Source organism: Cuculus canorus, chromosome Z, assembly GCF_017976375.1.
Source record: "Cuculus canorus isolate bCucCan1 chromosome Z, bCucCan1.pri, whole genome shotgun sequence".
Lineage (NCBI taxonomy): Eukaryota > Metazoa > Chordata > Aves > Cuculiformes > Cuculidae > Cuculus > Cuculus canorus.
The window spans coordinates 18,575,260-18,599,207 of record NC_071441.1 but is presented as its reverse complement, the minus strand read 5'-3'; the positions used below and the strand labels follow the sequence as shown (position 1 = coordinate 18,599,207).

General features: G+C 37.8%; 1 protein-coding gene across 3 annotated transcripts in view; it reads left to right on the top strand.

Moving 5' to 3' along the window:
- AP3B1 (adaptor related protein complex 3 subunit beta 1) overlaps window positions 1–22,225 on the top strand; it is a 164,863-nt gene extending 142,638 nt beyond the window's left edge. The window contains exons 27-28 of one of the 3 annotated variants that reach the window (XR_008447714.1): window positions 579–717; window positions 13,399–13,536. Coding sequence is in view for 2 of the 3 variants with exons in the window: in XM_054053905.1 (XP_053909880.1) it covers window positions 579–717; window positions 13,399–13,552 (293 nt within the window). In the remaining variant the exon portion in view is untranslated. Of the gene's footprint in view, window positions 1–578; window positions 718–13,398 lie in introns of all 3 variants that reach the window. The other 2 variants (XM_054053905.1, XM_054053906.1) reach the window with 2 other exon arrangements.
- The last annotated feature ends 1,723 nt before the right edge of the window (window positions 22,226–23,948 follow it).

Sequence of the window (23,948 nt, the reverse complement as noted above, 5' to 3'; positions counted from 1 at the left end):
AGTCATATTCAAATTATTTTAATCAAATAGTTTATCATGGCATTTTAGAGAGATGGATACTAACTGAATTACCCAGATTCTAATGTGATGACTTTGTCTTAATGAATTAAATTGAACGAATGACTACTATCTGAATTTCAAGACTATTTTTAGCAATTGGATATGAAATTGTAATTAAATGCAGAGGGTTTATGATTGAAATATGAAAAGGTGTCTTTGTATATGGTCTTGCTTAAACTGGACTTTTCCAAATCCTTCTTGCTTAATATTTCATTTCTGTGTTTACATTCTTCTTTTAAGTTATACTTTTTGTGAAAAAGAACCATCTTGATTTCACAGTTGCTTTAGTATCACATGTATTGTTGCTCAGTTATTAGTAATTTGTTTCTAATAAAAGGGCATTGGAAGTGATACATAAAACTAATGTAATTGTATAATTCCTTAGAAAATTGTTTCCTTGACAAATATTTTTTTTAATGCAAATATGTTTTTTTTATTTATAAGTATCTTACTTTGATTTTATGCTTAATAAGTGACCAAATCTTAAAATATTCATAATGAAATACTTAATCTTTCAGGGATGCTGACAGGAATGAATGAGACATCTGCTACAATAGCTGTTGCTCCGCAGAACTCTACTAGACTTATAGTAATTGAGAGGGTAGTCAAGGCAGCAAACCTGGGTGTAGTCCCTTCTGGTCAAGATAACATACACAGGTAAGATTACATGTCATTCATTGTGGAACTGTCTTTTAATATGGATTTTTTAGTTCAAAATTCATCAGCACGTGGTAATATTAGAGGAAATTCTACTATCCTCACCTTTAACTGTTAAGGTATACCGATTATACTGTAACATAGAATCATTAACTTGAGCCTTAAGTACACCGCAGCTCTTTATTTGGATGTATGTAGAACCATCGAATATCTACACTTCACTGTGCACAGTCAGAGTAAGTTGTCCTTGCCTGGTTTTGTTTCAAAGTGTAGTGCTTTCAAAGCACTGTACTTCCAGGAGCATCTGTGTAATTTTTTTTTACCTTTGTTTCTGTTTCTGAAAGTAACTTGCCTTATTTAGGTTTATCATCTGTGAGAAGCATCTTGTTTTTCCCACACTAATTTTTGACATATGATACCCAGCTAGTTAATCCTAGAGCCTGATATTTTTTTTTCAGTTGGATGAAGATATTTTTAAATGCACACTGAATATTAAATTGAACATTTCCTTGTCCTTCCTACATAGATATGCATTGAAAACCAGTGATAGCCAAGAAAGTCAATGGCCCCACATTCTATATGTTTCTTGTAGATGAATCCATTTAATCCAAAAGCTGTGGTACAGAATGTCAGTGGAATTGATATGATTGTTGGTTAATGACAATTTTTATTGTGATTGACTCAATTAGTCCCATGAAGCTGTATGGCTTCTCACTTGTGACAGGAACGAACAGGAAACTTGCCACGTGTGGAAAACTGAGAGGACATGAATAACAACAGCAAGATGTAATTGGAAGCTGTTAACCTGGTGTTAGGATGAGAAAATGCATACATTTCTCCTAGCATCTACTAAAACTGCTCCAGAATATGAATTATCTCTTTAGTCCATAGAATTTTGCTATTTCAATAAGAATAAAGTATCTTCTTTTAAAGCAAATAATAATGTTTTTCTTTGAAATTTTGCTGACTAAAGTGGCTATTCAGAATGGTGAGAATCCTGTAGCCTACACAGAACTAATAACCTGATATTTCTCTTTTTGGATTTAGTCCTTTTTGCATTACTGGGCATTTGTTAATGCAATGCAATACATTAGCCCAGCTGGATTTTCCTATGTATTTGATACAGTCAATGATAAAATTCTGTTTCACCATAAAAACATGGTACAGCCAGTGCAATTGCACTGAAATGATTGTCACTATTGACACCTGCTCCTCCATGAAAGAGTCCTCATTTGTTGCATCCCTGAGGGATCTATACAGCCTGCATTCTCAACATCAATTCAAAGACTAGGTGAGAATGTCAATCAGGAGGGACTGAAGTGTCTGCACTATACAGGTGTTCTCCATTTTTACCCTATCATCACATGAGACTTATCACATAGGGATGGATTGTTTTGTGACTGAATCTCGAAAAGGCTTCCTGAAATAATAGCTTAGTTCCTACCTCAGCCATAGGTTTCCTGATTGTAGATAAGTTTCTAATTTGATCTTGCTTTCTCTTGCTCTTTTTTTTTTTTTTTTTGAAGGAGGGTCTCCACAAAACAGAGTCTATGACCAACAATAAATAAATCGAAGATGTACTTCCTGTTGGGTATGCTCCTTCAGAGACAGTGGTTGAAGGCATATTCTGGTTAAGCTAAAGTATTCAGAGTGCCTTAGAACATCCTGAAATCTCCTTTTCTTTTTCTGAATCAAAATAGAATGTATTCAGTCTGCCACAGCAGTTACGGAATAGTTAGCATTTACAACATCCATCAGGCGTTATAAAAACTTGTTTACAACAACTTAAATGGCCTACCAGAAATGTTCAGCAATGATAAGCATTTAGAAAATAACCTTTCCTTTGCTTCACCGTAAGTAACAAGTTCACAGATACTATGTAGTCCTAAGTGCACCTTGTTTTTACTGAGAACACAAATGGGAACATTAACTAATTGATACCATGATGAACCTGTTCATCTTTTGAATAGCACTACATTATCATTAAAGTAATTCGTAGATTTAGACAAATGAGTATTTGACGTAACGATTAGGTAATGAATGCTTTCAAAACTTTGAAACAAATTACTGAAACATATATATATTTAAAAAATGCATACTTATATTTGGATTAAATCAGCTCTGCCATGAGACTAAACAAAAATGCTGTCTCTTCCTTCAAAATCTTGTGTATGCAAGAAGTATGCTATGCTTTATTTAGGTAACACGTACACCATTTCAGGATGATAAAATGAACAGTCACTTTCTTCCTTGACAAAGCAGTTACGGATTCAATCAAAATATATTAAAAGTACTTTTTTTTGGTTTTATAGTATCATTTTATATCTTTTGACAAGTGTTATTTGAGGAACACAATGATATACAAGAATTTGTTTCAGTTCATCATGCTATTCTGTGAGGACTACTTGAGTTCATTTCTTGGAAGTGCTTAAAACATACTTTTTTACACATGAAAAGAAGTACTATTTTTAAACTGACATTTTGCACTATGCAGCATGAATTATATTAACCTCTTAGCTGGTCATCTCCAACTGGAGTATTACTACTTAATGATGGCTAATGCCAAGAAATTTACATTGCCTGATAATGTAGTAAACTAATTCAAAATTAATTCAAGTTGTGTTACTCAGTGCAAGTGTAGGTAATGGACAGGTGTGTGTTTCTTGGGTTTTTTCAGTCGAAACATATTTGTACTCCTAACAAAGATGATGTCATGTGGATGGGACCAAATTACTGCTCATTAAATTGATAGCCTATTTAGGACCAAGTAAAAAGACTTAGAGGAAATACAGTAAAGATCTGAAAATAAATACTTGAAACAGAAGTCAACAGCATGCAGTCACCATTGAAAAATTAAATAAATGTGAACCTATCAAATTCATCAGCTATATATCAGTCCATATCACAGGATAGCAACACTTTCTTACATGCATTTATTTCTCTCTTTACCATATGTCAACTGAAATATTTATATTTATATTTATATTTATATTTATATTTATATTTATATTTATATTTATATTTTTCTAATAATTTAACTGAGCATAGAACAAAATGCTGGACAATACAGTTGATTTTATTTTAAGTTCTTTTCTTCTCTGTTTTATTTGAAGTGGTAGCTGCAAAAATTTTGAACTCAATAGCCAATACATATATCAGCACACAAAGGTGCAGATTCATATTCATATATTTGCAAAATAATTTTGCTCTACTATTTTACTTCCTTAAGTGTAGTTACCTGCTTGACATAATAGTTTATGCAAGGTATTAGATAACTTGGCCTTGTAAGGCTGTACACAGAGCGTTCTCGTGTTCTTAATAGGATTTAACTGTTTTATGTATTGATCTCTCTTGCTTTTCTTATCAAGGGGAAAGATTATTTCAATTTTAAAGGCTTCTACTGAAAACAAGAATGTGAAATGCATTTCAAATGAGAAAAATTTTTGTCTAGGAAATATAATTTCTCCTTAAATGTGAAAACTCCAGAAAAAAATGTGTAATATTTTTCATAAATAATTATTTCAGAAAAAGGATTAGGGTAGTTGTTGCAAAATTTCAATGTTACAAGAACTCTCCTTTGTTAAAAATATTTTAAGAAATGAAGGGTTGGAAGTGGATTGAGGAGCAGGTTGATGTTGACAAACTGATTTCCAAATTAATCAGTTAAGGCACCAAGCTTCTGTCTTGTGCTTCAGACTGCATCTGTGGGCACCATTTGAATCTAAAGACAAAGATACTGAAAGAAGGGTACTTTTTCCTACAGGGAATTAAATCAGTCTGAATAATTACATTTAGGGACGAAGTACTTTTCAGCAGAGGTATGTCTGCTGTTTGTTGTCAGTGGAGAAAGTCTACCAGGAATTTTTTCCAGCTTCAAGTTTAGAGGATACATAATTGAGGACCTTGATTCTTCTGTGGACTATCACTTTAGTTCCCTGTCTCTACTTGGGCAATAACATTCATTGCTTTATATATAGAAAATAAATTTTAGGTTTCTCTTCCATTTAAAAATGTGATGATATGAAGACTCTATTCAACTCAAGATTTTGAGTAATTTTCCTTTTAACCAACGCAAGCCTTATTTATCCATAAATGCCCTTCATGCTCAAATTACTTTCAAGATGTGTTGCTTATTCCTCTCTGGTGAATATTCTAAAAGTTCCTGGGGTCTTTTCCTCCTTTATTCATTGTCAGCACCACAACCTCCTATTAGGATGGGTAATCATTTTCTTCACTTTGAATATAGCAGAAGACAATAGATGGTGATAGAATGAAAAGACTAGTTGCAGATTTTACTTCAGTGTTAGAAAGATTTGAATGCTCTTATGATCCTCTTGAAAGTGTCAAAATATTGTCTACTAGTACATAAGTCCCTCGCATGAAGGAGAGGCATTTCAGGGTAAATTGGCTTAGAAAGAAAATAATGGAAATACGCATAGAAAGCCTTTCTTTCCATCACCTACAAAATATGGTGCAAAAGCTTTTAATGTGTTGGAAGTTGCATGCTGCAGAAAAGTCCATCCAGAGCTAGGATCACAAACTGGATTTGCTTTTTCACTCTTTCACTTTGTTTTATGCTTGCGTGATTACATTGATGTCAGAATATAATGCGTAATGGGATGGAGAATCAGGCCATCTTGAACTGCCTGCCTCTCTGCCTTCCACTTCGTGAAGTATTTCTTAAGCAGAATGCATTGTACTCTTATATTATTTTCCTCAGTGCCTGTGGCTCTACAAAATGATGCGAGGTAGAGCACCTTTTCCATGTTTTTCATTCTTGAAGACTTTACTTGCACATTGCCCATCAGTCAGTGAGGTAAAAGTCTGAACCCATCAGAGTGGATATGATGAATGAATTTCAGTCAACCTCAACTCATTTGATAGTCCATTGAACTGGACTGTTCCTGCTTTTTCATTTTGGAAGGAATCCACAATTAGTAACAGGAAGTAGTTGGGTTAGAAAGTGAGCATAGTGTCATCTACGTATGTTTATTCTGCAGTTCATCAGGATGGCCTTAACCATTAACCAGCTCTTTGAGACATGTGAGCATTCATTTCAGTCATCTGATTTGAGATGCTCAACGTTGTAATTTCAACAACCCAATATGGGACAGTATGAGGTTTTGGAGAAAATAAAATCTCAGTGTCTTTCAACACAGAAGCCTTAATCTGGTTCAGAGCAGCCATTTCACGTTTTGAAACAATGAATTTAATATCCTTCTCCTTACAACCATGAAAATGGTCATTCTAATAGCCATCTCTTCTTTCTAGAGATCACCAGAACTTGCAGAGGGAGGATTCTCATCCGTTAGCATGTTGTCATAGTAGACACTTGAATTAGCAGCAAACTTGCTAGCTTTAAAACAAGAAGCACAAAATAGTGCTTCTGCTCATTGCTGGAGTGGATCTAATTAGCGTTGCATGTAGTGACTATGCTGCTTCTGGAACCTATATTTGACTTGACTACACCATATAGATAAGCCAGTTTGTTCAGAGGTTACTGTGTGTAGTACATCTTTTTTTAGGGTACCTATAACCTGTGTGATTTTGTTGAACAAGATGTGGAATACTTTCCACTTGCCTTTTGGAGGCTTGCATTATTATCCTTTACCAAAATAAAAAACATACTGTGTAAATTACATGGTGTGACAGTAAGCACACTGCATCTGAAGAACATGTAGGCAACTAGGCACAATATAGAAATGTACAGAAAACAGAAATCCAAGGATCAACACTTGTTTTTTGCCAGCCTTTATTGCTCACCCCACACTTCAGCCTGACAATCTGGTTGTATTCACCCCTTTTTATGATTTTGCAAGCTGTCATGTTCCATTTATAGTATATTGGCAGACTGATTCTCAGAGGAAAGAAGGTTTTGTTTACAGACAATTTTGATTATCAGAGAATGGCGTGCTTAGTAATCAGTTATCCTCCCCACATCTTTTTAATTCAGCAACATTTAATGTGGGGAGAAAAGGTACGCAGTTGTGCGTATATCTAGGTAGCTTTGTATTGAACAACAGAAAAAAACCACGTTTAATGGAAAAATTGCTCTGTGTGTGCCGTCTTCCAATCTGTACTACGTTTGGAAGAATTCTCAGGCAGAAAGTTGGTGATAAGATCGCATCAGCTTACCGTTACTAACAACTGCATCTGCTTCCATCATGTCAGGAATGAAGGTCTACTGCCCATCTATTGAGGATAAACACAGTGTAGAAATTTCTGAGAAGTATAAATTGTTTATAGTAATTCCATTTGAATCCAAACGTGTGTTCTCAGTAGCTGACAAACACGTCTTATAAATGCAAGAAGACTTCTTAAAGGGCTTTTTTACTCTGTACTCATCTTTCCTAAGAGTTTTTACTAAGCAATTCTCGTGTTGGAGAGCTCAAATGAGGTGGTCTACTTCTGTTAGGAGCTCCTTTGATGCAGTCGCGTGGACTGTTCTGCTTTTGTGTTTCCTTAGCTGTGGGGCTTAGTCATCTTTTTTCACTCTTCTGTAGAGCTACAAGGGGTGGCTTAGTAAATAAATTTGTAATAGACGTGCGGGCTTGACTTTTCTTCTAATTTTTCAAGTAGGAAATAATAGGAGAGCTAAATACCCTAGGCAAAACGGTTTCTCTGGGAGCCTTTACCTGCAGGAGACAGAATTCTAAATGGAATAGTAAATCCATGTCCACAGTATTTCAGCCTTCATTGTAGCCAGAAGTTGTAAACTCTTAATATTTTCATGATTTATGGAAGAAATAATTCTAGGTTGTTTTTTTTTTTTTCTTTTTTTTTTTTTTCCTTAGCCAGGACTAATGGTCTTCATGGTTAGTCACTGTTCTTAGGTAAATATTTTTACTCCTAGAGAAAATGAAATTTTTAGATAGGAAAGTGCAAATTCAATAGTTTCTGCTAGCTAGTCTATAATTTCTTAATCAAATCCTTCCAAAACCTTGCCATTTTCTCTGTGCTAACAAAATGGCCCTATATGTATTGATACAATTTTCATGTATTAGCAACATACGATGATTTTGATCAGCTGGTACAGGATTCTTGACTAAGAGAATGCCTTTCTACAGCATCATTTTAAGGCTCTTAAAGTTTTAAATATATTTTTTGATTTCAGGAGCTGATGTGTGGATTGCAAAATTTTAAAATAACTTGGAAAAACTAAATTTGATCTTAACATTAAAAGTATATGAGTGAGTCATTTTAGATATGAGGTTAATCAAAATAGATTGTTCTAGCCTAGCTTATTTGCTGTCCACTAGAGGACAGCACTGCTTTTGTATCTGAATGCTGTATAGTGAAAAATATGTGCAGCATTTTCTTTGAAAAACAAACAGGAACCTTTTGAGCCAGTTGCTTAAACAGAAAACATTTAACACCTAAAAAAATATTGATTTGAAAGATCTCTGAGCAAGTTTAATGTTTTCATTTATTTCTGTAGGGTAACTTACTTTCTTGGAGTTAAATAATTTTTTTCCATAGCCTGTTTTAAAAATAGTCTGTATATAATTTGCAAATACATATCATATTAAATGCCTGATTCTTTAAGAAAAATAAGAATAAACAAGATGAGAAAACAAAATGGATCAGGTATTATAATTTCCAGAGTCTGAGGACTAAATATTTTAATTCAAGCTTTTAGCTTATTGTAGTTTTGGGGAGGACGTATAAATAACTACATATAAATATTATGACATTTTTAAACTAAAGGTAAATTTGAAGGACAATAACATGTTCATTCAGGGAAATTTTGATCGTGTGCTATGTATTAGACAGTAAATTCAGAGGATTCACTTGTATTCATGCATTTATCTTAGAAGTATACTGCAACAACTCACTGGCAACTGAGGACAAACTTAAAATCTATTTTGGCAATCGAACTAAAAATGATAAAATTATAGTATAGATTTGATTGCAATTTATTTTACAATTTTCTTATATTATTAAACCCCAAAATAGTTAATATTGGAAGTAATTACATTATAGTAGTGAATTAGGTATTTTGAACACTTTATTCTAAGGTAGTGTTAAAATAGCACAAAGCGTACTGGAAAAAGCCCCATCAGATTATAATAATATAACTTTATAAAGGTAAATATCAAATTTTTAATAACCAGGTAAATATCAAATATTTAATAACCAACATTAAACAAGGCTTTTCCTCAGTGGTTAAAATCATGAGGTTCAGAAAAATATCTTCTGTGTGCGTGAGTGTATTTCTGCTTATGTTTTAGTATTAAGCCTACTCTGTCCCCAGGTTGGAAATAATACATAATAATGCTATTCTGAAGACCTTTTTCATGTTCTGAGGCTGACTCAGAGAATAAATACAAGTAATTAGTAATTTAGCCAATGTTTAGATGTAACGTTAGTTATAAAGTCAAACCTGTACATGGATAGAATTTGTCAGAGTAAGGTGAAGATTTAGAGCACTGACACTGTAAATATTCGTGTTGTTCTGTTGATACACTGGAAAGTACTTCATAGTTGTTCGTTCTTATATTTACAAATTGAAGACTAATTCACAGCAGTATTTTTTTCCTCTCTGAATATATTCACTGCATAACTTGATTACACATTTGTCAACTTTGGACTAATTATTTTTCTACAGCTAGGGCAGGGCATTGCATCTTCTGATCGTCTTTCTTACTAATAGGATTCTGTCTGCTTCAGCAGGCAGTAATTGAAGGATTCATGTACAAGATTTAAAGAAAGGGCGGAGAAAAAAAAAGTTTTAGCCTCCATTGGCCATTGTCACTGTTTCTGGTAAGCATTAGAATAGAAATAGAAAGAAAAAAAATAGCTTGAATAGAAAAATCAAAGAGGGAGAAGAGCGCCCGACAGAAAAGAGAGTATGTTTTAGTGCTGTTGAATTATGCGTAACAAAACCTGCTCTGCTGTAAACAAATGTCCTGACAGTAAGTGTTAAGGTGTAAATTTACTTTCTCAAATGTTGAATTTTAAAGAACAGATTTTGAGTGAGTTACACTGTTGCTGTTTATTCAGTCACATGGAATTTTCATGACCTTTCGCTATAAAAATGCCTATCCTGTGTATTGTACCTATTTTCTCTATACAAAGAAAGGGAGAATAACTGCTAACATGTAGTTAGACTAGTCATCATTACAAAGCCAGTGTTTGGCAAATGGCTGTCATGTTGTGGTATCTGATACTCTGTGACATTTTCCCTTCATATCAGCTATAAATCAAATATATCTCTGTGATAATCATTAACAAACCTTATTTTCATGGAAAGTGACCGAGAATATGCGCTTGATCTTTAACTCTTGAAAGACTGGATGACTTTCTAAAAATAAACAGTACTTTGTTGATTTAGAATTCACTTCCTAATGTTTATTTCCTTGCCTAATGACAGGTACTGTATTTTTGTAAAAGTTATCCATGCACTCAGTCTCTTTTTCTGCATGTCACATAGCCTCAGAATATTTAACATTCTTTTTGAAGTAAAAAAAAAAAATGGAATAACTTAGAATATACATATATATCTCACATTATTATGTTTCTAATGTGGTTTGATTTTTTTTAAATGGTGAATCTCCAGCTGCAGATCTTCCTAAATGTTTCTAACTATGTGAAATCAGGGTTGGAATGAATATTATCACAGAAAGAAAACTAGAAAATAACTGCAATATAGCAGAAACAGCCATCTTGAAACTATTCGTGGATATCGGTCCTCTTTTCTAAATGGTATTATCATTTACTTTCTTTTTTTTTTAATTCACTGATGCATCCTTTTTTTGCAACAGAACCATGCTCATAATATAATATCTTACATTTAGAGTTCTCCATAGGACTAATACTTTCTTTTGAACCTACAATCAACCAATTTACGAGCTAGATGTCAATGTATTGCAGTTTGGTTCCCAAGGCCTCTTTCAGTCTCTAAGTTCTGATTGGTTTCACTATCTTTTTTTCAGGTTTTTTTTGCATTCAAATTCTAACCACTAAGGCACTATCAACTTTCAGAAGAACAAAAAAAAAAAAAAATTACTGACCTTGTGGGGAAAATAAGATTTTCTGACAAAGCATAGATACCTACTACATAAAGTGATTAGGTTTTGTTGCTGAAAGGTTTTTTTTAATGGCTTTCTGATCTAAGCATTTAGTTGAGAACAACACACGTTTTGGAAAACCCATGTGGGCTTAGGATGAGTAAGCATGTAAGTGCAATAACATGTACTTAGTCAAAAAATACAGCTATTAACTAAATCCTTCAAGGAGATATATTTAAAACATTAAATAATTAGCAAATCAGTTTTACTGCTAGTGTCTTCTAACCAAAGGTCAACTGCGTCATCCTTCTGTAACTGTATTCCGTTTCACAGATCATATAAGCATGTTTATGTTATAGTTGTCTTTAGAAATGAAATTATCTTCCCTATTTTAAGGAACAGATTTTGATTTCTGGAGTTCAAAAGCAGTAGTATATGCATTGTGTGGCTGTACTCCCTTTTTTAGTGGTGAAACAAGCCATCCTGTTCCTTGCCAGTTCTTTTTTCACTAAGTGATTCCAGATTGGTTACTGTTGACACAAACCGATTAGCCAGTGCTAGTTATGCAAACTAACACTTAATGTAAAATTATCCAAGTATCAGACCCTTTGCATATTTGCAGACCACATACAAACTCACATTTTATTGACTTTACATGTTTTGTTCAGAGGTGTGAAAAACCTTTTGATCCTCTATGTAATTTTGCAAATCCACAGGTAAAAATATGAGTGCAAAACTCATCTCTGATGCTTTGGGCCTCTGATTCTCTTGGCTTTCACAGAACACTGGCTTTGTATCACTTTTAGGTTTTATTAAAAGATGGTAAAATCAAGCCTCGGAGCTATGAAACACAGCAGGAGTGCCAGCTACCAACCTATTTACGTGCATACTCAGATGTAATCTGCTTCTGTATTGTCCCAAGACACAACTGTTAAGTAAATAAAAGTGACTAATAAGACTGTTGTTTCTATAATTATCCCCCTGTCAAAATCAACAGGAGAAATAGTGATTTTCTAGGTGCTAGTGTAAATAGATTAAATAATTGATATAACTAGCTGAGTAAATAATTTTTACAGTAATAACGTTACTTTAGAACCACTTATTAAAGGGAGAGGTCTTTGCATGTATCTATAGTCCAGACAAAAGAAATAGATTGACCTGTGATGAGTGACATTAGAGAAGTGCCCCATGTTTCCTTAATTAGTATAATGTGTTATGAGATTTTGATATGCTTAGTTTAAAAAGAAAAAAGACAGAAATTACTTCTCGTTTAAAGAGAACCTGCTTCCTGCTTAAGTGGTTAATATTTTAATTAAGTCTGGAGTGAAGTTTTTTTAGTACCTCCTGATAAACTCCCTCCTTTATGTTGATGGTAATTAAACAGGTCCCCAAGGGCTTGAGTAGACGCTTTGCAAGGCCCGTGCTAATTGTCAGACATGAGACACTGACCAGTTGGTTTGCTCTTGAATAGCCCACAGTGGTGCTGTCAGCCCAGCAGTTTGATTTTTCTGTATTGTGAGCTGTTGTCAGGGCTAACTGGGTCCTATTGTGGCTGAAGATGTTGCGCAAATTGAGGCAGATGGCTCTGATTCAGACACGTGTCATTCAGAAAGAGGAGAGGAGATTGGCCCTGCAAAGTGGGGTCAGACTGGGTCACAGACCTGCTCTACACTTGTTAGTGTTTTCAAAAGCCCATGTGCAGCAACTTTGTTGTTGTCAAGTAACCAAGGGAGGGGGGAAGGCAAAAAAAGCATGGGGTGCTGCTTGTGGAAGATGGAAGACGAGGCTGTTGCCATCCTCTCCCTCCCCGTCTCTTGGGTCTGGCTGTGCATGCAGAATGAATTAACAGGATTGACAGAAGTTCATTGTGCCTAAAATGGCTTTTCAGTCAATTGTCGTGCTTAAAAGGCTAGTTTTGCTTTTAATTCCATGTAATTAGTGGATTCTTTATGTCTTGGAATTTAGTAATGCTGCAGTAGTCCTAAGTTTTGCTTATGTGATAGGTTACGGGTTTTTTATTTGCTTTATAGGATTTTTAATAATTCTAAAATATTTAGAAGTATTGTCCACATTTTTATGTTTAAATATTCTCACATTCTGGAGATAAATTCACAGATGGAATGATTTGGTGTCTTGCTGTTACTGTCATTGCAGATGTTTGTGTTGGATGTTTATGGCTTCAAGTATTTGTAGTTTGAATTCTCAAGATGGTGGGAGGATGCACTTTCCTGGAAGTACAGCAATTTGGCTTTTTGGTAGTGTTATACTATGTCTGGCATAATTATACTTATCCATAATGGAAAATTCCATATAGATGAATTAAAGTTGCCAGTGTGCATGAGTATTGCAGATGAACTGAAGAAACAGAATTTACATTAAAATTTTATTTATATAGCGTTTATTTTTTTTACTATTAATTACACTGTTTTGCACATTGCTTTTTTTGTCCTTCTTAAATGCAAAAGTATTTACACGATGCTGAACTAATTCTTCCTAAAGAATTTATGGGCGTTTTTATGGTTTATCCCCTGAAATGCATTACTGAAATTGGAGACATTTTATTATATTTGAGCTCATTTAACTTTTGCAGAGAGAAATATTAGCAGTCTTTGACCTTAAGATCCTCACTGATTTTTATTTATTTTTTTTTTATTTTTCCTTCCTTCTCTAGGTTTGCAGCTAAGACTGTGCACAGTGGGTCACTCGTGCTAGTCACAGTGGAGCTGAAGGACAGCTCTACAGCACAGCTCATCATAAACACAGAGAAAACCGTGATTGGTTCTGTTCTGCTGCGGGAGCTGAAGCCTGTCCTGTCCCAGGGGTAACCTGCTTACATCTGGACTTCAGAATCTGGCACACAACAAAAGTGCCTGGCATCCACTACTGCTGCCTTTCATTTATAATAATAGCCTTTCCATCTGGCAGTGGGGGAAGAATACACTCTTGACATTCTTGTCTTCTGCTTTAGAATGCTAGTGTGTATCTGTCATATAGGCAAGTCTCTTCCTTTTTTTCTGCTTGCTAACCAAAGAATATATATTTTACTGTCAGTTATCAGCGCTCTTAAATGTAATTCCCATTTGTTCTATCCTAGTCCTTCCCTCTCTGCTCCCTTCCCCCTTACCTTTCTTCCCCATCGATATTCCCCACTGTGGTGGACAAATTCTAGATAATAAAGTTCAAGGGAAATCACTGCTTGAAAACTGAGTTAAAATGGCAGGTAGGTTCCAGCAACATATGCAGCTGCTGCATGGTTTGGGAGGCTTTTTTGCGTAAGTATAAAAATACAGTAGGTACAACAGAATAATGTTTGCTTCCTGGAAATGCTTGTAGACCTGAACTCGTGTATTAAGAAGATTGTTCCCACTTACTGCCATTTTCTCAAATATTTCTGTTAAGTTTCCAATAAAGTAGTGCTATAAGCAGGGGCTCTCTCTTACTTGTTTTCATAAGGAACTAAGCGATAAGGTGATTGCCAGTGTTTTATGTAACTGGGTAATTAAAGACTAACAAGGTTGGACACTACATAGGCATCAGCAAACTGTCCTTGTGAAAGTAGTGAGTGTTTGTGCTCCTGTTGTAATTTTCTGATATGCAGTTGCATTTTTGTTAATAAAGCCAATAACTGCCTCTTTTCAAATTGGCCCATTTATAAAATACTGATTGAATTATTAGAAATTATATTAAATACTGATTATTAGACTATTGTGGCAAACTCTGTCTTTTAACTTAACAAATTATTCAGATCTTTGCTTCAGATTTCTTTTGAGATTAAACTGAGATTAAAACATCTCCCACCTGTGCATAAACCAGGGCTTGAGACAAAGAGAAATTCATAGCCATATCTACCTAACTAGGCCTAAGAAGACAAACAGCCATGCAACCTTTGTTGTGCCTTGTTCTCTGCCTCTGGCCTGGGTGTCCCTCATTTTCACCTTCCCTTCGCATTCTGGTTACATGGTAGGACTGAAGATGCTGAATTTTGTCATTTCAAATCAGTTCCTCTCACTTCCAATACTAGTAACTTCCTAGTAACTCACGGCTCTGCCACATATGTTTTCATGACAGAGATATTTGGATAACTGTAACCTTTGCTCTGTCATCAGGAACGTTACATGGTCTTTTAATGCTAAGAGGTGCTGTTTTGATTTAGCATTCTGGATGGTAGGGCGTACTGCTTCATCAGAAATGCTGCATTACTGCACACTGGAAAATTCTTCTAGAATTTTCTAATAAATTTGGTAGAACTAAATGCATAGAGTTTATTGGCAAATTCTAAAGTGGGGTTCTTTTTGAGGTATTTAAGTTGCATTTGTGTGGGAAGTGTAGTTCTGGGTTTTGCTAGCACCCAAAATATACTGGCACTTCTCAGACAAAGAATCAGATGCCCTCGACAGAAAGGTACCTGCTCTTTATCAATGTTTGCATTATTTTCTGAAGTTCTAATCCTGCAATAAGCTTTTTCTTGAATTACAGTTTTCAAATGTGATGCAAAAATTATTCAAACAGATGAAAAATTATTCAGTGTAGAAAATACCATTATCTCAAAGAAAATGCAGATTGGTCTAGATGATATTTGATAGTAAGACTCAGTGAGAAGGTGGTGAGGGAAAGGTGCAGAACCATGCTTCCCGAGAAACAACTGAACTGCAAAACCTTCATCTGTGTTTGTAAAGGAGAAAACAAACTAGAATTGTTTCTTGTACCACAGTATAAGTCAAAGGAAAGCACATTAATGCTTTGTAAGTCACACATGTTGCTGAGTTAATATCTGCTTCCCTTTAACGAAGCCCAGAAATGTGTATAGTAAGGATATTTGTGGAGTTTCTGGTATTAATTTGCATTTTTCAACAATTTGTGATTTGGTCCAGTAGTTCAATAACTTTTGATACAGGTATCTGGGGTAATGGTGTGGTTTGAAAATTTATGCTGCCTTCCCCAAATAGTAATTTGGAGAGAAATTTTCTTTAAAGACAGATATTTAAATAGTCACATATCTCTGCCTGCACTGAAGCTCAGCATTCAGGAACCTGAACATGCTCACATGCACATGTCTTACAATAATACTGGAAGTTGCACTCAGTCATAATTCAGCCAGTTAACAATTGTTTCTTGGGTTTGCCATATATCATTTTTATTCACTTTCTTCCATAGTTTCCATCATTTATGGAGGCATATTAAAGGTAATTAGGGTATGAAGTAGATAACTAGTCTAAATTGCAATCTAGCACTCATTTCAGAGTGATTTGCTGCTACCAGGTAGCACCAGCTCCAGTCTCTGTGGGTAGACTTTTCAGTCAGGAGCTATGGCCTGAGAACCACCCAGCTTCATTGGGAATCCAGAGTTGGGCAGCCTTGGAACATGCCTGCGTGTGTGACTTAGGAGTAAGGCCAAAGCATAGTATTGCAGGACCGGTGAGGCGGGTTTTGCTAAGATGGTTAAAAATCATATCAAGGTCTATTTCAGGGAGTGGGAGGTGATGGATAATTACTTAAATTATGAAGGGTTCAAAAGCCAAAATGTGAAGGAAAGTAGGAAAAAAACCTGACGTATATTATCAAACCCAGGAAATTTGTGTATAATTTTATTAACTTTAATTCGGTCATGTCCAACATAAGTAAAATTCAAGGACACCCAGGGCTACTGTGATCTAGTCCAAGCTGTAAAACTGATGCTGGTAGTTACAAAGAATCCATCCAACAAGAGCAAGGACAAACAGATCCAAAAGTTTCTACATAGTGAGAGGTTGACATTTTATCTCTTCTTTGGTTCCCGATTGTTTACACACACACATATTCCCCCTTGTGAAAAGGAAGGGGGTTGGGTTTTTTCTTTAAGTAACTGAATTTTCAAATTCAATTATTCCAAAATAGTTCAAACATTTGGAAAGAGTAGGCTATGGGGAAAAGTTATGTTATTGTGGATGGCAGAATATAAATGTAGGCTTGATGAATGACAGTCAACATAATTTTTTTCTCTTAGTTACCTTTCACATGCTGTTGTATAAAAGCATTGGATTTTTTTTCCTGCTTATCCTGCTTTAATTCTAGTAACTAAAGAAAAAGAGCAGAAATAGAAATGAGTCTAGAGCTAGGAACAAAATAATGGAAGATATAAATAGAATACCATGTGAAAGGGTAGTGGAAGAAATGAAAGTGTTTTTAAAGCAGGGACATGATAGAATACATCAAATAATGAGTGGCATAGAAAAGATAAATTGATCTTTCCTGATGATCTTTTCTACTAACTCAGGAACAAGGTGGCGGTCTGTAACATTTTTAAAACACAATGTTTAAACCGGAGGGAGGAATTAAATTTTTCCTGTGTCTTTAAACACAACATGTACTTAAGCTCTGGTCATCTGCTGTCACAAGATAAATACGATTTTTACTAAATTTGGAATGAAATTGGAAATTTACATTACCAAAGGAATGTACAGATATGGATTGGGTAGGATACAAGAAGCCATAGGAGCTCTAAATCTCTTAGTCTGAGGTGTAGGCTAATGACTGATATTTGGTGATAGGATGGAATCCTTTCAGACACTTAGTTTTGCAATGGTCCATTACCATAATCAGTATTAATTCTTTTTAAAAAATATTCAATTACTGAACTGTCTAGTTTTGCACACAGTATCTTATATGCTTGGGTTAATTTTAACTTAGCATTTAAATGCTCTAAGAAGATTTCTGTAAGCAATGTACAAATCCCCATCTAACTTTCAGTGTGTGCCAGAAACAAACATATGAGGATTGGATCCTGTCCCCTTCATTTTCTGTCAGTTTTTCTTCCTCCCCTTCCCCATATTCTTGTTCATTTTATCATACAGTGTGTGTTTTTATAACACTTGTATGTTATATTAAATGTTTTGTGGTGCAGACAGCAGGCTTTGCTGTGTTTGCATCATGTGTTTTCATTGCTGATGGGAGTCTTTGTGCACAACGCTGATAAAAGCAATGCTTCTGTTCAGCTTATTTTCCTCTTACCTGGTATACTTGTGCTTTATGTAGCACCGTTCAGTGAACCTGTTTGGAAGAGAAAGAGATGGTGAACACCACTGCTTTTCCAGTCCTACAGTTAACTGGTTTTGCCTCAGAAGGTACAAGTTGAACTACTTTTCAGTGGCTGGTAGCTCTGAGTCCGTGCTATGACCATACTGCCCCAAATCCCAATCCACTTAAATGTCTCTGTACATTCTGGTGCATACAGGCATATCTTTACAAATAGCATTATTCTAAACTCCTTTTTCCCACTGTGCATCTGTAAAAGAGAGGGCAAAAATTAATTTTGCTGGCTTCCACCACTACTTTTTCAGTCCTCTGCAGGCCCCAGTCTGCTCTCCCCCCATCTCCTGGTGACCTGCCTCCTCCTTTGACCAGCTTCCCAATATTAGCTTTCAGAGGAGAGGAAAGAGAGCAGCAGCTCTGCCCATAGCACCATCTAATGCAGCATGTATGTTGTGAGCCCACATCTCCATGCCCCCACCTCTGGCTCAGCCCAGACCTTTTTTTATCCTTGATGGGAAGGATTTAGACTAAGCCTTGCAAAAAGCAGCTAACAACTCAGCCTGCTTCTTCCAAGAAAGAGCAAGACCTCTTGATGCACAAGGGTCCTACTCGTCATGTAAAAGTGCTAGTGGACTCTGGTGGGTGGTGAGAAGGTGGTGAAAGGCTTCCTCTTCTACCAGCCACGACTGGCAGCCGTTCAGCCACTAGCCATGGCAATTGGCAGGTGGTTAAGGGAGACAGGGGGGAGTGTCCTGGTACTTCCAGCTGCCCTGCACAGCTTTCACCTGATCTTGGACCCTGGGACACCAGCTTGATCTTACACAGCACCCCAAGTCCAGGAGCTGGAACAGAGTAGGCAAGGGAGGCACTGGGAGGACAGGAGCCTTGGGAGAGGCAGTGTGAGCTCTTCTGCAATACATCACATCTGTCCAAAACAGCTACCTCTTGTCCCCTCCTAAGCACTGGCAGCAGCCATAGGCCATTGGTGTTCACAGTGCTTCGAGGCCAAGGCAGCCAGGGGAGCTGGCATGGCGAAGCCCCTGCAGGTGCCTCTGGAGCTGAAGCTGGTCAATGTGGCTCCACAGGGCAGGTGGAGTGTCCTCTGCCCACCCTGCAGCCCCCAGGCACACCTGTCCCGTTTGGGATGCCAGAGGGCTCCCAGCAGCCTACCTGGGTGAAGCAGGGCAGGAAGGGTGGCAGAGAGGCAGCAAGCCCCTCAGGAGTGGTGTGGAATGCTGGCTTTAATGGAGGTTACTAATTAAATCCCTGCAGCCATCCCAAGGGGGGCTTTCCTGGGTGCCAGACCTCTGCTCCCGCGACCTTGAGCAGACCTGTGTGAGTGAACACTGAGGCTGCAGCCTCACAGGGGGCAGCTGCCTCTGCCCTGGTGCTCTGAACCCCTGCTGTCTTCTCCCATATGGTGCTTGGTGGCTTGTATGTAACATACCGCACTGCAGGGACGCTTCCCTCTCTTTGGCGATCAATTATTTGATCCCACAGTATTCTTTATATCATTTTCATTTTGCTTTGTCCTCATTTAATGTGAGGATATTTTGGTATTTAGTTGCACCTTGCAGTGTGCCAGCAATGCACAGCATACCGATGCTTGCTGAGTCCTGTTTGGAAAGTAAATGGCGTTCCATATGACTCTTAAGACATCAGTTGTAAGGGAGGTAAAAGGGATGAAAGCATTACCAGTTTAGTCTTTTTTTTTTGACTTTTTTTCCCAGTTCTGACAAAAAAGCAGGTTATCTGTTCCACTTGGTACCATTGATTCCTCCCTCGGCTGTCTGTCTTCAAATGTTTGCAGATTCATGGTAGGGTTTTGAAGGCCTCATAACCTCCTCTGTGAGGCTGCAGTGTTTTCATGGGATTTTGGGTTTGTTTTGGTGGTCAGGTCATTTTACGGATGGGGCTTGGAGTGCAGCCTTCCAGATGCTTGGATTCAGCACAGCTATGGGAGACTACACCCTGCTGAGGCAGAGAGAGGAGCCTCTTCTGTCCCTCTTGCCCTTACTATCATGCCCTGGCATCATACTGGAACAACATCAAAGTGTCATCTTCTATCAGAAAAAAAGGGGGAGGAAAGGGACACACCTCTGACATGGTGCACAAAATAAACTTTTCTGCTCCCTCTGGGTCTGTGGGCCTCTGTCAATACCTGAGTTTGGGCAAAGTTAGTTGGTGGCTAAGCTTCACATAATTGAAAGTCATTCTGATTTCTGCACTACGGTGTAATTGCTTAAAAAGCATGTTATTTGATGATTAAGATTCTGGAGTGAATTGTGTTCTTTTGGGTTCTTGCACTGTTTCTCCATCAGGGACTTGGTTTCAGCAGTGTGCAGCTGCTGGAGTTGATTTACAGTGCTGCGGCTGTGGCTAGTCATAAATAAATCCTCTTATATAGTTGTTATGAACACCTGTTAGATCATCTGTCAGCAAAGCGCTGTTCACATTTATCATGGTGCGGTAGTTATTTTACCTCAATCCATTTCCAACTGACTCGGCCTCCATCACTGGATTACTATTACCACACCATAATCGCTCGTTTCCACTCCATGTTACAACTTGCAGATAAAAGATTTCACTACTTGGCCAAATTTCATAAATAAAGGAGCAGTTCAGTGCAGTAAAAGTTTATTTTTGTCATCATTTGTCACCCCATTATTCTATAAATCAAATGGAATAGCGCTATTGCTAGCTCAGGCATTGCTGTCAGCCCTAGGCATGGAAATGGTCCGTTTCTTCTTTTTAGATGAGATGACATGTCTTTCAGACTTAACTGGCTTATGGCTTTGTTTCACCCATTTTATTTTATCACCCCTTCAGAAAAATCTTTGGGGACCAGAGAGACTAAAGGAGGAAAATGGAATCAGAAAACACAGTAAAACATGCTGCTTTAGCTCTGTTATGTACATTTCCCTCCCCCGCAATCATTCATTTACAAACTCATCCACAAAAAAAAATGGATCTGGATATAAACAGCCCCTCAATGCTTTCTCTGGCTTTGCACAGATTTTATAACTCATGTCAAAATACTGGGACTGAAAAGGCACTGGACAGTGCTTCACAGTCCTGCTAATGCACCTGCTCCTAAATAGACTCCCTGGCTCCCTGCACATGGGTGCATCATGGGGTTGTGCTTTTGTTCTAAAGGTTTGCACTGATGAATTCTATCTTAGACTCTGAACCATCTAATAACACCTTGCTGCGCCTTGCTATGCAGCTTCACAACCAAAATCCTCAGGATGTAACCCTGCACCTTCCCAGGTGCAACCTTCATATAAATGTTTACTTTTCTGGTTTTTGATGATTTCTTGAATCTAGCTATAAAATCTGTTCCTGGGCTATGCCTTGATATTTTTGGCCCTGTGTCCATTACAGATGCTTGAGGTTTGTGTGATCTATTGGGAAGCTACGAGATGGATCTCAGACTAAATTTTGAAAAGCGTGCTATCTCTTGGCTTAGAGCAGAATAGGATGATGATAAAGGGATGGGGTAATAGAAAAGGGTTTATAGTTGATGTTATACTTCTGAGTTGGTTCTAATTCAAGTTACATTCTTCATAGTCATTATGTAGCTCATAAATTCAATAAAGTGTTTTACTATTACTATAAAAATGACAGGAGGGGGGTTTTATGTTGTAAGTTTCGTTAGTTGCTCTTCCTGTTTTATGTTGAAGTTCTCAGGCCATTATGTCATTAAACTCCTTGGAGTCTGAAGGGCTCAGGCCCCTCCGTTCCTTATTGCTGATGCGGCGCCTGCTGCGGGGCAAATGTCTGTGTGGTCAGTCCCCATCACTGCCACCTTCCTCATCGATGACTCTCTTTAGTTCCATTTTGGCTTTGCTTTTCATTCAGAAACTCAGGTACCTGCTTTTGTGAGGAGGCAATGTGAATTTCAGGGTGGCTATGGCCCTGCTCTGGATGTCAAATGCTCACTTGTGGCTGATCTATTCGTGCGTGGAAATGGCTAAACCCTTTTATTGCGGTAGGTCTTTGGTGGCTGTGGGAAGAGTCTGCTGCCAAAGAGGAATGCTGTGCTTTGGAAATAAAATGCCTTTGGAGAATTCACCCTCCCTTTTGCCTTCCTGGGAAGAATTGCTGTGACTTTTCTCCAGCCACCTTTGTTGTAAAATTATGAGCTCATCATGGTTTGAGAGTCTTGTTCAGTTTGCCCATGGGCAAATGCTTGCAAACACAGTCTTGTGCATTTGCTGGAAAGGTCTCTAAAGGCAAATCCAGGAGGGTTTTTGCCTCTTCATTGATGGGGGATATTTTTTTCAACGGCACCGTATAATTTCTGTTATTTCTGCTTCATTAGAGGAAAGAAGCATTGAATATCTGACCCTGGAGCCTTCGCCTTCTCCAGATGTTTGCTTTGCACACAAATAATCTGCATGAAAACAGTAACTGCTAATTCTGTGGCCAAAGTGCATCAGGACCCTAATCTAAAACCTCCCAATCCATCCAGCTGTCTGGCATTTGCTATTAGAGGGCACCAACAGAGAAATGAGGCTGTGGCTTTATCACTGCACCCTGGGTGACAACTTGATTTTCTGCTTTCACCGCAGGCAGCAGCAGCCCAACATGATGGGGCTGTTAATTTGTGCATTTCATGGTGTCTGTCAGGGGGCCGGGAGAGGAGGGTTTCAGGGGAAGGGAATGGAGCATGTCCCAGCCTCGGAAGCACCTGTCTGCATTGACGGCACAGAGCACTTCTTATTAGCGTGCAGGTCTCTAAATGCAGCCCCAGGATGACAGCCTGGCATTCCCAGCACCCACACAGTGTGACAGGCGCAGGCAGCCGGTCCCATTGTTTGCCCTTGATGAGCATGTCATTAATGGAAATGGAAGAAAGTGAGGGCCACATCAGTATTCAAATAGCCTCCATCCTCTCTGCCATTCAACCGCCTGGCTCAGGCGGCTGCAGATTTCCTTCTGCAGCTCCACTTACACATTTTCGCAGATTTATTCCCATTGCATACAAATCCCCCCCATGTGGCTCTGGCCCCATGCCCCTCACCCCCCCCAGGCACAAACATGTTCTTCAGCATCATCTGATCTGCCAAAAATAAAGTGGGTGTTCTCCCCTTTCTCCTTGTTTTGTGAATTGCTAAGATATCGTTAGCAAATACTTGCTGTTTGCAACCCAGGAAATAGAAGGTGCTATTATTTAAACTTGAAGCAAGAGCCTGGTGTATTGCTTGCAATATTATAATTTGCTCCCAAGCAGCTATTGGTGCTTGTCTGGGTGACCTGTTCCTTTATAATAGATCACAACATATTTGTTCTGAATTTGCCTGGTAGGTATGGAGTAAGAGGATTGCAGACGGAGAAATAACTTAAAAATCTGTATTCCTGCTTAATGACGATATCACTAGAAGCATCAGTGAAGTCATGCTATTCTCCCTTAAAACCCTCTGTCAAGATTCTTTGACTTGCCAACACCTGTATCATGGGTACTTGGATACCCCATCTTGCGGGATACATCATCTTAGGCTATCTGTATCCCTCTGATCTCACACACGCGGAGTGGTCTCTTTGGGGCTGGGTGGCGTGCTGGCCTTCTACCATTGTGTGCAGTTTTTATGGCATGGACCACAGCAGGATGCGGGTTGGTGATTAGTACTCCTGAGCACTCCAGCAAAATAAATAACACAGTATCATAATTTAGTTGGTGTGAAGAATGTGCCTTAGGCACACTGGCATCTGGCCAGATCTTAAATGTATGTTTCTGTGCTTTAGTTTTGTGTTAGTCTGTTTTTGTAATAATATAATTAGTGCTCACAGGGGAGGCTATTGACACTACCACCAGGCTCAGTTTGCTCTTTGCAGTATTTCCAAATCATTCTCGTTACACATCCAACTTGCAGGTCGGATGTGGTACCCCTTGCCTTTTGTCTGCTCCTCTCCAGCAGGTGATATAGCCTAAAATTTGAAGTTCTCTCCACTAGTAAAGGCTGGAAGCCAGCAATGAATGGATGCTGCTGGGTGATTTCCAAACCTTACTCCATTTTGTAGCCCTCTTTAAACCCAAGTGGGAGAAAGCAAGTCCACAGATTTTCCATTGTTCAGTTCCAAAATGGATACTGCAGGACTAAATAGCAGAAGCAAAGCTGTTCCAATGCATTTTTGTAAGCAAAACCACTGCCAAACCACAGTCCTTCCTCACATTCCTTGCATCCCTTCTGGGATGTGGTAGCATTGGTT